This window comes from Cinclus cinclus, chromosome 31, assembly GCF_963662255.1.
Source record: "Cinclus cinclus chromosome 31, bCinCin1.1, whole genome shotgun sequence".
Taxonomy (NCBI): domain Eukaryota; kingdom Metazoa; phylum Chordata; class Aves; order Passeriformes; family Cinclidae; genus Cinclus; species Cinclus cinclus.
In genome coordinates this window covers 3006672-3018869 of record NC_085076.1, presented here as the reverse complement: position 1 = coordinate 3018869, position 12198 = coordinate 3006672, and the positions used below count along the sequence as shown (strand labels likewise).

At 55.4% G+C, this 12198-nt stretch overlaps 1 protein-coding gene across 2 annotated transcripts; it reads left to right on the top strand.

Moving 5' to 3' along the window:
* Positions 1 to 1361: 1361 nt before the first annotated feature.
* PLEKHO1 (pleckstrin homology domain containing O1) lies at positions 1362 to 11654 on the top strand. Of its 2 annotated transcripts, none has more exons than XM_062511473.1 (6): positions 1362 to 1388; positions 2247 to 2384; positions 9205 to 9345; positions 9592 to 9696; positions 10461 to 10562; positions 10886 to 11654. In XM_062511473.1, the coding sequence occupies exons 1-6, from the start codon at positions 1362 to 1364 to the stop codon at positions 11651 to 11653; spliced, it is 1281 nt and encodes a 426-aa protein (XP_062367457.1). In that variant the 3' UTR covers position 11654. The 2 variants fall into 2 exon arrangements, with proteins under 2 accessions (XP_062367457.1, XP_062367456.1); XM_062511472.1 differs by having other exon boundaries at positions 2238 to 2384.
* The last annotated feature ends 544 nt before the right edge of the window (positions 11655 to 12198 follow it).

Here is a 12198-nt window from a genome sequence, read left to right as displayed (position 1 = left end):
CAGCCGGTGCTCTGCAGGCCCTGGCCACCAAAACCAGGATGTGAGGAAGGACAAGTCCGGCTGGGAGGCAGAATGTCATTAAATAAACTGGCAGGTTCTGTGGTGTCCTGGGGATACACTGGGGGCTCTGGGCAGCCGGCGTGGCTCATTTGTCCCTCTGCCATCGGCCATATCTGGACCAAGTTTTGGCCATGTGGTGCAAAAGGGAAACTGAGACAAAGAGACAAATCCTGGTCCTGGGCCCCATGGAGTTCAGGGTTGCACAGGCACCCGCTGGTGGTTTTGGTGCAGAGAGTGACTCATGTCTCTGCCCCAGGTATTCTCAGGTATCTGGTGCATCCACAGCTCATGGCAAAAATGCCACTGCTCAGAATGGGATACAAACACTCACAGAAGCGCTGGAAATGCTCCATAATCCAAGTACATCCCTAAGACTCCACGTGCTTTAATTCCAGAGTACTGGGGTTAAACTACACCTTGAAATCATGAGAGTGGGATGTTGTCCAGTGACGGGATGAACACTGTCATTGGAAAGCTGATCCACTGATGGGTCATGGATCAATCTATTTCTGGAAAGAACCATTTTCTCCTTTCTCTGCTTTTCCCTCTACCTCCACCCATTTCTGATCCATAAATCCCATCCGTCACCTCGGTCCCACACTCACACTGTTCTGGACTTGCAGGACATGAAGGAGACGGACAAAATAAGCCGAAAAAAAAAGACTTTTTTTTTTTAGGAAGCCAAGCGTGTCTCCTCACTTTTGGAAGCCACGCTCTGAATCCCGGCTGTTAGACCCTCGGTGCTGGAAGCGACCCCCTCCCCAGGAAATCTTCCAGCTCCTCTCTCTAGAGGGATATGTTCACGCTTCCGAACACCTTTAGGGGAGGCACCCTCCCCCCCCTCCCAGTGCCACCCGTCTGCTTTTCCCTCTCCTAGGAAGCTCCCCGGTGACCCGTGACACCGCCGGGAACGCGGCTGGGGGGACACCAGGCGAGGCAGCGCCCGCCCCGCGCCCGCTGCCCCACGGCCCCGCGGTGCCCGGTGAGTCAGAGACAAAGAAGAAAAAACCCTCCGTGGGCTGCGATTCGCCCGGTGCCGCGAACCCCGACGTCACGGGCGCGCGGCTATAGATGGAGCTCGGGAGCCCGGCGCAGCCCCCCGAGCTGCGGGATGGTGGCGGCGGGGGGGGACGCGGCGCTGGCGATGGCTCAGAGCGCCGGGCTGGGCGCCGTGTAACGGGAGAGGGCCCGGAGCCACGCGGGGCGAAGGCAGCGCGGATCGCGGGCGCAGTCCCGGGTGTTCCCCCGCGGGAGCCCCTCTGCGACCCGCCCCAGATCGCCTCCGAGCGCGCCCAGGAACGATGAAAAAAAATAATTCTGCGAAAAGGGTGAGTAGAGAATCGGTTCTTCGCCCGGGGCAAGGCAGGGTGAGGGAGGCTCCTGGATGTTTTGGGGAGGGGGGCTTGTCTCTCCGGGGCCGGTTGTTCGCTTCGGCTCTGCTGCTCCCCCCCCCCCCCCCCCCGCCCCCCCCGCAGAAAGCGCACGGATCCCCAGGCAGATCCAAGGAGACCCAAAGCCTGATCCTGCCCATGCCCAGCGCCCCTCCTGCCTCCCGCAGCCGCCACAGACACTGGGGGATGTAGGCAGGCAGTTTTCATATTGAAACACAAGGAAACGATAAAATCCGGAGGCACCATCAATCCGTCGCTCTGCCGTGTTGTGTGCTGCACCCACCGATCCGATCATCGCTGCCTACGGAGGCGCCTCCGATATAAACCAACCATAGATTTCACCTCTTGGATTAATTGCTCATAAAAAGCTCCAAAAATGCAATTTTCACCGCAGTAAAAATATTAAAAACAACAACAACCAAAAAAAAAAAAAAAGCTGGTTTAAATTCCGCCCATCCCCCTCCCTTTCCCCTTTCCATGGGTAAATGCCCGCTGGATGAGGCGATGGAGACACCGGCTGTCTTATATAACCGCGGAGGGAACCCTGCCCGCTCCTCGCAGCGTCCTCCCGCTGCTGCTACTGTCGCTTCGTGTCTGCAGCACAAAAAATCCCCGAGGAGTGACCCCGGGGAAGGGAAGGACTCGGTCCCGGCGTCGGCGGAGAGAGGGGCCGGAGGGAGGGAGAGGCAAAAGTTGGGCAAAGAGGGAAGGGGGAAGAAAAGGAGTGTAAAACCGAGAATAATCCCGTTCCCCCCCGCCGTTTTCTTCCCTCTCGCTTTGTGTTAGGGGCACCAGGATGGAAACCAGCAACCTGTGCAGCCGGAGAAGGTCGGCTGGGTGCGGAAATTCTGCGGGAAAGGCATTTTTAGGGAAATCTGGAAAAACCGTTATGTGGTTCTGAAGGGAGATCAGCTTTACATCTCGGAGAAGGAGGTAGGATCGGTTTCAGTTTCCTTTCCCATCCCCCCTTCCTCCCTTTGCATATGAAAGGCGCAGCCCCGGCCCTTCCCAGCGCCAGCCGGGCCCGGGAGGTTCCTCGGGGGCTTCTCCGCTCCCCGGGCTGGCGCCGGCGGGACCCGGCCGGGTCGGGCTCGGTGTCGGCTCTGACAGAGATTCTCCCACACAGCTCTGCTGGGAGACATTTTCCCAGCGTGGAGACACGAAAGGATTCACTTAGCGAGAGTTAAGCTCTCAAACCTCTTTCCGCCGCGGCGGCAGAAATGCCGGCTCCTTTCTGTGCCTGTCCTCCGTCCTTGAGCCCAGCACTGCCTTGTTCCCACCTGCTCACTCTGTTAGGAAATAGCTCCACTCTCCCAACTGGAATCAAGCCATTTACAGGTCGATCTCTTGCATTTTTCCCCCATGCCAAGAGGAAAACGGGGAAATTCCACCCCGGATCGACACCCTGTTGTAACACGTGTCCCCTCCACTGTCCCTTGTCTCCTTGCTGGGCTTTGGGGTTTAACGTGATGTTGACATTGGAGGTAATCGGCTGTGACTGTCAGGCTGAGCCAGCACCTGGCTGTCCTTGCATGCCCCCCCTGTGCTTTTTGTCTCCATAAATCCATCAGGGAGAACTCCCCAGGCCAGAGCCCTCCTCCTTTCTATCCCCTGTGACATCCCAGAGCTGCACTGGGCAGAGTGGTGCCCACAGCAGGCACGGGGGTTGCTCCAACTCAGGGAATTTGAGATAAAATCCTGGTCTCTCTGGGTTTCCCTCCTCACTGTAGGCAATTTCCTGACAGACCATGGTTGGATGTCTGGCTGCCTGGCCTGGTTCTGTCAGCACCTGGAGAGAGGAAGGGACAGTTTGGGTTAAGGTTGGTTGGGCTGTGGGCATGGCACAGACAGAGGGTCAGGGCTTATTAAAACAGAGAAATGGCCTAAAAAAGTGGACTGAATGCCCAGGTTGTGCTGAGCTGCTTGCTGGCATTCCAGAGCTTGCTCCCATCAACCTCCTGGCTGCTCCAGAGCCAGAGAGAAACACAGGAACGGGCAGTAGATGTTCAGGTAGCTACAGATCAAATCCAGGTGTGCTGGGAGCCCAAGAGAGGATGAGGCTGGAGGGGCCATGCAGAGCTTGTTCCAGACAAGAAGCTCTTGTGTTTGTGTTTCACAGGGGAAAAAACTCACAGCTGGGCCTCAGGCGGCCCCTGGGCTCCACGTGTGTGTGAGGGACCATAAATAACACGCAGCAGCCGCTGCTGAGGCTTTATATGGAAGAATCTGTGGCTGGCAGAGCTGTGGTCACAGACGTGACATCTGGTGCTGGTGTGCACTCAGGTGACTCTGTCTGTTTTGTGGCACGGAGCAACACACCAGGGTCAGGGGGTCCTGGGGGGCTCATCATAGGGAATCCTGAGAGGTTCCTGGGGGGTTCCCAAGACTTCCTGCTCACAGGGTCTCAGAATGTGTGGTGCAGGGTTTGATACCAACTGGAGCATCAGCACTTGGCAAAATCAGGACCCCTCCCGGGCCCTAGGAAAGGCCCATGTGTGGCTCCAAGCTCTGCCCCCAGAGCTGTGCCTGCTGGGCTCTGCTGAGTCCTGGCAGCTTGTCTCATGCTCAGCAGCTGCTGCAGAGGTGGTTGTGCAGGTGAAGCCACATTCACGGCCCTTCCCACCATCTCTGAGCAGAAAGGGTTAAATCCCAAGGCTCCTGGAAGCTCCTCGGCTCTGCCATGCACTCATTAAATGAATCCCAACCACACATTGATTTACTTTTGCCTGAATTTCTCCATCTGGGAAGCAGGGCAATAAATCCCATCTCCCCAGAGTGCATGGAAAAGGGGAATTGTCTGTTGCACACTGGGATCCTTTGGGAAGTGTGTTGGTTTGGGGCAGGTGTTGATGCTGCACGAAGAGACCGCAGAGCAGAACGGCTCAGGGCTGAACATGGGCTGAGCTCTGGAATGGGGAGATTTCCAAAATTCAGACTAACAAAATCCCATCAATATCCATGCTGATTCCTCCTGGGAATCTCTGTGCTTTTCCAGTTGTCCGTCTAGGACCTAGGCTTGCAGGTCACAGACCAGCCCTGATTATTCAGTTTTGTCAGGAGAATTTGGGAGTGCCTGATAGGAGCCTGGGCTTCTCCCTGGCAGAGCCAAGTCTGTAAGGAGAGGAAATGTAGTTTTTCAGCCCAGCTGATGGAAAATACTAACAGGGTGTTTGAGTGCTGCCCTTTGAAAGCTGTGGGACTTGTCTGACACCTCCTAAAATGGGAGCTGGAGGCTCTGGCTGTGCTCACTCCGCTTCCCCACGGCTGCTGAACTCCGTGAACTCACACCAAAATCCTTGGTTATTCAGCATTTGGTCATCGGCCAAAACCAGCTCAGTAGAGATGAGCTGCAGCGGGCTGAGCTCTGCTGAGCACACCACCACCACCTTCTTAGCTCACTCTTGCATTCTTTCCCCTCGTTCTTCTCGAGAGGATCACTCCCCCCGGCACATTTCTGGGAATTGTTCCCTGTTCCTGGCCCGGGAGCAGCGGCCGAGCTGACACAGCCGGGCTCGGCACTTCCTCGCAGGAAGCCGGGGGCTGCCAGACAGCCCGAGCCCGGTGACGGGGGGATGAGGAAACACTTCTCTTGAGCATTCCCCTGTTTGCTACCAAAGGCATCGGCTCAATTAGCACAAGAGCACTCGAGGAGTCCTCGTGCTCCTCGGCTGCAGCTCGGCACAGCCAGTGAGGGGCTGGGGGAAGTGTTTGCACCTTCGGCTCTCTAATGCTCCATGGGGCGTTTGCCTTCAGTGATTGCTGCTGTGCACAGCACAGTGGGATCTGGGGAAGAAATTCCTCCCTGTGAGGGTGGTGAGGCCAGAGAAGCTGTGACTGCACCATCCCTGGAAGTGTCCAATGCCAGGCTGGACGGGGCTCGGAGCAACCTGGACTAGTGGAAGGTGTCCCTTTAAGGTCCCTCCAAAACCATGTCATAGTTCAGTGATTCTGAGGGATCTGTGTCTCTGGTAGCCCTGGTGGTGACTCTTTGGAGAAGGGACTGAAGCGTCCATGTCCTGCCACCATCTCCTCATCAGCTAAGGGCAGCGACCTGGCCACGACAGGGACTGGACAGTCCAGCTCACAGGGATGTGCATCCCTGTCCCAGTGACAGCCTGGCTTCAGCCAGGTCTGCAGGAAGCTCCATCCCTTGCTGAAGCAGAGCTGCTCAGCTGGAGGAAGTGAAACTTTGGTTGCAGCCTATAAGAGGAACAGTCTGTCTGCAAACTGCCCATGTTTGGGTATTTGGCTGCACTGAGAGGCTGGAGGTTTCTGCTTACACCCTGAGCCCCACTGTGACCTCCCGAGTGTCCTGTGGGTGTCTTACACTGGGTGTCTTGTGATTTTCTGTACCTTCCGCATTTTTCCATGTCCCATTGCAGCAGGGAACTGCTCAAGCAAATCATCACCTAAAATCCCAGGCTGGTGTGACTGAGCACCTGCCCTGCCCCTCTCTGCATGCTTTGGCCTCAAAACACAGCCCTGACTGGACCCTCGTGGGTCCAGGAGGTTTGGAGTCACTGCTGGTCACAGCCTGATGAGGAAATTCAAACCCTTATCAGTGAGACACCCAAGGGCAGTTAATTAACGCAGGTCAGACACCCTCCCGCTGCCAGTGCGCTGCAAGGAGTCTTCCTGGGGGCAGACCTTTGGAAGCACTAACAGCTGTGACCCTCTGGAAAAGGGATTTGGGTGCCACGGCTGGTGTTCTGACCCATTACGTGCCCACAGCCCCCCATATTTCAGGGCACAGGGAGCACTGGGTGCCCCTGGGACCAACCCGGGCGGGCAGCAGCTGCCGGGGAAGGAGTGCAAGGAATGCACCTCCTCTCCTCAGAGCCCAGCAGCGTCAGCAGTGTCAGCCTTGGCACAGGCAGTGACACCCTGACCAGGGGCAGCTGCCAGGGGTGTGGGGCTGCGTCATCTCATGGCTGCAAAGAATGTTCCCTGCTGTAGGGATGGGGGAATGTTTCCAATTTCTTCTCCATGCCTCCGTTTCCCTTCCCTCACCTGGCCACAGGTAGTAGCCAGGTGGAACCATGGGGTAAGGTTGTTTTGCCTGCCTCAAAGGGGTACAACTCCACAGCAACGGCTGCAGACAGCCAGGGCAGCACCTGCTGGGATTGATTTACCTTAATCCTCTCAATCCTGAGCTCCCCCGCACAGGGCACAGAGAGTAGGACCCACCTGCCAGCTAGGCTCTGAGGTCCCTCCATTCTTAGGCCCTTGGCAGCTATGGGAAAGACCTGCTGGAAACCTCCCAGCTGGGAATAGTTTTGTCAAAATGAACCATCAGCCTCTTGCTGCATCCCTTCCTACTGAGAACTGATACCAGAGGCTGCTTCCTCCTGGACACATCCAGCCAAACCCTCTTTGGAGAAACCTGGAAGGTTTGATTTGGATGGCCCCTATCTCACTGAGAATGTGGGAGAGGTGACACCCTGCAGGTTTGTAACCCACCTGCAATTGACACAGTGACTGGGATTTCAGCTCTGTTGGCTGCATGGTCCCAGTAATTCTGTGGCTCTTCAGGGCCTGGTTTTGTCCTGTTTTCAGAAAGAATGGGCTGCATGACTGTCCTCGGCTTCTCTGAGCTGCCTCTCATGCCACCACCTCCCTCCTTTTGGCCCCAGGAGCCTCCCACGAAGGACAAAAGAGCTGGCAAGTGCCTCTGGAGTTGCCTTCTACCTTTCTTTTGTCCAGTTTCTCTCTCTGCATACTGGATGCTCTGTTACATGACCATGAGAGGGGGTTCAGCTGGCCACGCCCCTTGTAAAACACCCACTGTTCTTCCCATGCCCCCTGGAATTTTTGTGCCACCACAGTCACCTACTCCAGGCTGCTGATGACCCTCTTCCCTCAGGAGTCCCACTGTGGATGCTGCTTATTCCCAGTTTTAAGTGTTCTGTAACAGCTCACACCCAGAAGCAGGATCCCCTCAGTGTGCCCAAGTGCAGTGTCAGAGCCTGGCTCGTGTCATTCAGAGGCGTTTGAAGGACGAGCTGCACCTGCAGGGTGTTTGTCTGAACCAAAGACACCTGCTCTGTCCTGCAGCCTCCTGGGGACACGCCTGGAGGCAGGAGGCTGAGTCCCAGCTGTGTGAGCTCTGCAGAGGAAGGGAAGCACTGGGGAAGCTCCACTGACCCACATGAGCAAACATCTGGAGCAGGGGCTCTGGTCTGAGCCACAGAGCACAGCTGGGGGCTTGGAGGGGGATCAGCTTTTCCTGCTGTAAATGAGTTGGGCAGAATTCAGCTGAGATTCTTGGAAAGAGGTGGATTGTAGGATGGGAGTGGGAAGAGATCAAAGCCGATTAGCAGCGTGTAGGGAGGATGTGCAGCCAGACAGACTCTGTTATCACACCCAGACACCGGGGATGTGTCGCAAGCAGGAACCAGCTCTGGGCCATCAGGGATGCCAGTGCCAGTGATTGTCCTGTGGATCCTGGGGACACGCTCAGGAGCGCAAGGATGAAGGATAGAGGGGAGCTGCTATCATCAGGCAAGGCCAGATGGTCAGTTTATCCATGCCTCTGGTTAGGAACCTGGTTTAGTCACTCTCTTTGATTAAATTCTATGAAAGAATCATGGGGACTTCCTTCAGCGCTTCCCAAAACTGTGGAGGAAATGTATGAAAGGGTGTGGAGTCCTTTCCGGAAATCCAAGGGCTCAGACCTTGCCACCATCTGCCTCTCCAGCAGCCGAGTTAAACACCCTCCATGCCGCTGCAGCCTGGGATGACTGGCTGGAGTCAGATTAAGCAGATGGATGTGGATTTGAGCCTGTCTGTAATGGACATGCAGACCCGAGTGGTCTCCCAGCCCAGTTTCCTAATTCCTCGTGTTTACCATGGGAGAGCAGAACTTCCCTGCTGTAGGAGTGGGGATGAGGATGGTGCATTAGGAGACTGATAAAAGGAAGGGTATGGACAGCTTTGCCATTTCCCCTTTGCTCCGAGTGTCCCCAAGGGACGGCACCGTCAGGGGTCAGCGTCCTGCCCCCTGCGTGCCCCTAGATCCCTGCCTGTCCTCCAGTGCAGCTGCAGCCTCAGTGACCCTGTGCAAGCTCCATCTTTAATCCGAGCCTCTGTGACACCAATCCATCCCTGTGTACCTGTCACACTGTGGCAGTGCAGCATGTTGAGGAACAGACCTGGAAAATGGGACATGTTGTAAAGTAGTCACTCAAGGGCTCTTTAAAAAAGGACCCTGAGAGTTTTGTGACAGCCTGGCAGCCCCTGCCCTGGGTGGTGGGTTCTGCCCACAGCTTCCTTCCTGTGTCGTATCCACACCCTGAGCCCAGCCATGCTTCCCCTGGAGCCAGCTGCCAGCACAGGGTGAAAAATAGGAAGTGCTAATCCCTATTGCTCCACCTCTTGTTCCACTCTCTACAGAGAATAATTGTCCCTTCGAACTAGAGACAGGAGTCCACCTTCTCCTGCACCTCCCACCTCCATCCTAACACAGGGTCCTCTCCTTGAAGCTGCAGTAAATCCTGCACATTTTGAGAGTGCACAAGTAGGAATGCTCTGTTTGATCACACCTGTGTGATCATTCAGCCAGGCACCAGTAACTCTGGGGGTAGAAGAGGCAGGAATTAACCTGGCAAAATGCGATTTTCTTGCTATCCTTCTAAATATGCCCCCTCATTCCAGAAGAGCCAAGTCGAAACCCTCATGTTGAAATCCTGCTGGCTGGAGCAGCAGAGTTGCTGTCTGACATCTGCAAAGCTCTAATTTTCTTGCTGTTTTACAGGTAAAAGATGAAAAAAACATACAGGAAATGTTTGACCTGAGTGACTATGAGAAATGTGAAGAGCTCAGGAAGTCCAAAAGTAGAAGCAAAAAGAACCATAGCAAATTTACCCTCGCCCACTCCAGGCAGCCTGGAAACACGGTATGTGGGGCTTGCCCAGATACAGCCAGCCCAAGAGTCACTGGCTCCAGGGGTGGGCAGGGATGTGGATGGTCCTGGGGGATGCAGGGAGGGGAGGGATGTAGATGATCCTGGAGTTTGTGGGGCAAACAGGGCTGGAGGCTCAGCTCTGCTTTGCCTTTTCTGTAGAGGCCTTATCATCTTCACACTGGCCAGGGCCCGTCACTGTGTGAGTCCTGGCACTGACCTGAATTCCCTCTTTTGTAGGCACCAAATCTGATATTCCTGGCCGTGAGTCCAGAAGAGAAAGAGTCTTGGATTAACGTTCTCAACTCTGCAATCACACGTGCTAAAAACCGGATCTTGGACGAGGTGAGCAGGATGAAGGCTGAGCCCCGACTCCCCGGTCTCAGCCCGGGTGGAGCTTTGAGACTGCTGGGAACAGCCCTGTCTTGGGGATGCATCCACACAAAGTGTCTCCAGCAGAGCTCCTCCCGCTTCTCAAGGGGAGTGTGTAAGTCCCAGTTAACAACAGGGCAGCCCCAGTTCACCCTCCTCCTGGGTACACAGGGTGTACTCAGAACACCAGTTCTGAGGCTGGCAGAGGCAGGTCAGGGTGAGCATTCCCACAGTTTCCTTCAGTGTGAAGGAGAACCTACCTGGAGCAGGCTGTGCCCTCACTCCAGGGCTGACTCTCACATTAATGTTTCATGGCAATCCTTCCTCAGCTCAGACCTGTCTCAGATCTCCCATTCACACTCAGCTTCCAACAGCGCCATGGCACTGCCAGGAGGCACTTTCTTCTCCTGGATGGCAGCACAGAGCCTGTAGTGAAGGAAAACCAAGGTCAGACTATGAGAGAGAGGCTTTAGAGCAGGAAGCAGCACAGCAAACACCAGGAGAGATGGCTTCCAGGAGAGTTTGTCACAGGAGTCTTTGCAAACAGCTCCAGTTGTTAGCAAGGACTTGAGGAGATGCAATCCCATTGTGGCACAGAGGGGAGAGACCAGGCGAGCACCGGGTTGCTTCCAAGGCTGGACTCCCACACCCCGTTCCCTGCCAGTGTCCTCCTGCTTACAGCTCCAGGGGCTGGGAATGGCTTGTGTTCCGTGCTCACAGCCTGTGTCTCCCTGCAGGTCACCGTGGAAGAGGACAGTTTCCTTGCCCACCCAACGCGTGACAGAGCCAAGATCCAGCATTCCCGGCGCCCTCCTACGCGGGGTCACCTCATGGCTGTGGTAGGTACAACCAATCCCAGACACCTGCTTGGCTGAAATTCCCCTGGAAATGTTCAATTTGTAAGTAAGTGCAAAGAGAGCTGATGTTGGAGCTCCATCCTGAACTGAGAGTTACCGTAAGGACAGCTCTGGGTCATCACCTCCCATCATTTTGTGGACCACTTCACTGTGCAAGCCTTCTGGCAAAGTCCAGCCCCAGGCTCTGTCACTGAGTGAGGGGCCATTCCTGCTCCTCTCTGTAGTGTGTCCCCGCAGTGCAGACCCCCTTGGAAGCAGGGACAGCCATTCTGGTGCCAGCTCAGCTCTGCTTTCTGCTCCTCCAGGCATCTACCTCAACCTCCGACGGAATGCTGACCCTCGACCTGATCCAGGAGGAAGAGGCCTCTCCGGAGGATCGCAGCACCTGCGAGGAGAGTTTCCGGGTGGATCTGGACAAGTCCATGGCACACCTCACTGCTGGGCGGCGCCGCTCGGACTCGGAGAACACCAAGCCCTTGGAGAAAGGGCGGACAGGGAGCCTCCCGCGACAGGAGGTGACCTCGTGGGACAGAGCTGGGCAGTGCAATGACTCCTTTGACAAAGGGACCATGTACACACCACAGGTCCCCAAAAAGCTGTCACACTCAGAAAAGAATAAATGTGCCTCCATGGAAGAAATCCTGTCCCGACGGGACTCTTCCACGCACCGGGCGGTGCTGAGGAAGGGGCTGGAGGTTCAGTTTGCCTCGGCAGAGCCGGAGCAGCTGTCCCGGATACAGGAACTGGTTGCACTGAAACTGGAAAAAACTCAGGAACTGCTGACAGAGGTGAAGGGCTATGGGGAAGGCAAGAGAAAGACCAAGGACTCCAACACCAGCACCACCATCACCACCACCTCTTCTTCTGCATCATCTTCCAAGTCGGACTCTGAAAGGATCCTGCAGGAATCTGAAAGGCTGCTGGGGGAGGCTTCCTCCACCTGGAGCCAAGCCAAGAGGGTGCTGCAGGAGATCAAAGAGCTGAGGGACCTGTACAAACAGTTTGAGCTGCAGCAGTCAGACTCGAAGCCCAAACAGAGCTCACAGTCGCAGTTTAGGAAGAGCATGATGTGAAGGCAAGCCTTGGGATGGGAGGGAGGGACTGGGGAGGGCGGCCATCTGGTCTTTTTTTAATTAGTATTATTATTATTATTATTACTATTATTTACAGTGTTCAAAAGAGTGAAAAGGTGCCTGTTGTCACCCAAATTTACTTCTCAGAGCTTGGACCCTTCCTTTCCTCCATCACATCTTCTGATGAATCAACCTGGTGTTCCAATAAATCAGTTGCAGTTTATACCTTCTTTGTAAGAGCTCCCTTTGCACTGCAGGCCCCAGCTCCTGTCGTGCTCCAAGGACAGGAGCGAGCACTGGTTCCTGGGAACTGCCCACGTCTGCCTGGAGCATCCCATGGGGTGGAGCTGGATGTGCCCTGGCATTGCTGCTGTCATGTCTGGGCTGTGCCCCAAACTACATCTCTTTCATCGGGACACTTGCTCTGTTCCCTCTCAGAAATAAATGACATTAAAAGGTCAGAAAAGGCATCCATCCCCACCAGTGCCTGAAGTCCCCATTATCCAGGAACTCTGCTGAAGACATGGGAAGTCCAGGCTGGTCTC

Coding starts and splice junctions, on each gene's coding strand:
- PLEKHO1 (XM_062511472.1), top strand. CDS start 1,362: ATGAAAAAAAATAATTCTGCGAAAAGG. Junction 2,385..9,204: donor TTTACATCTCGGAGAAGGAG/GTAGGATCGGTT, acceptor GCTGTTTTACAG/GTAAAAGATGAAAAAAACAT. Junction 10,563..10,885: donor GGGGTCACCTCATGGCTGTG/GTAGGTACAACC, acceptor CTGCTCCTCCAG/GCATCTACCTCAACCTCCGA.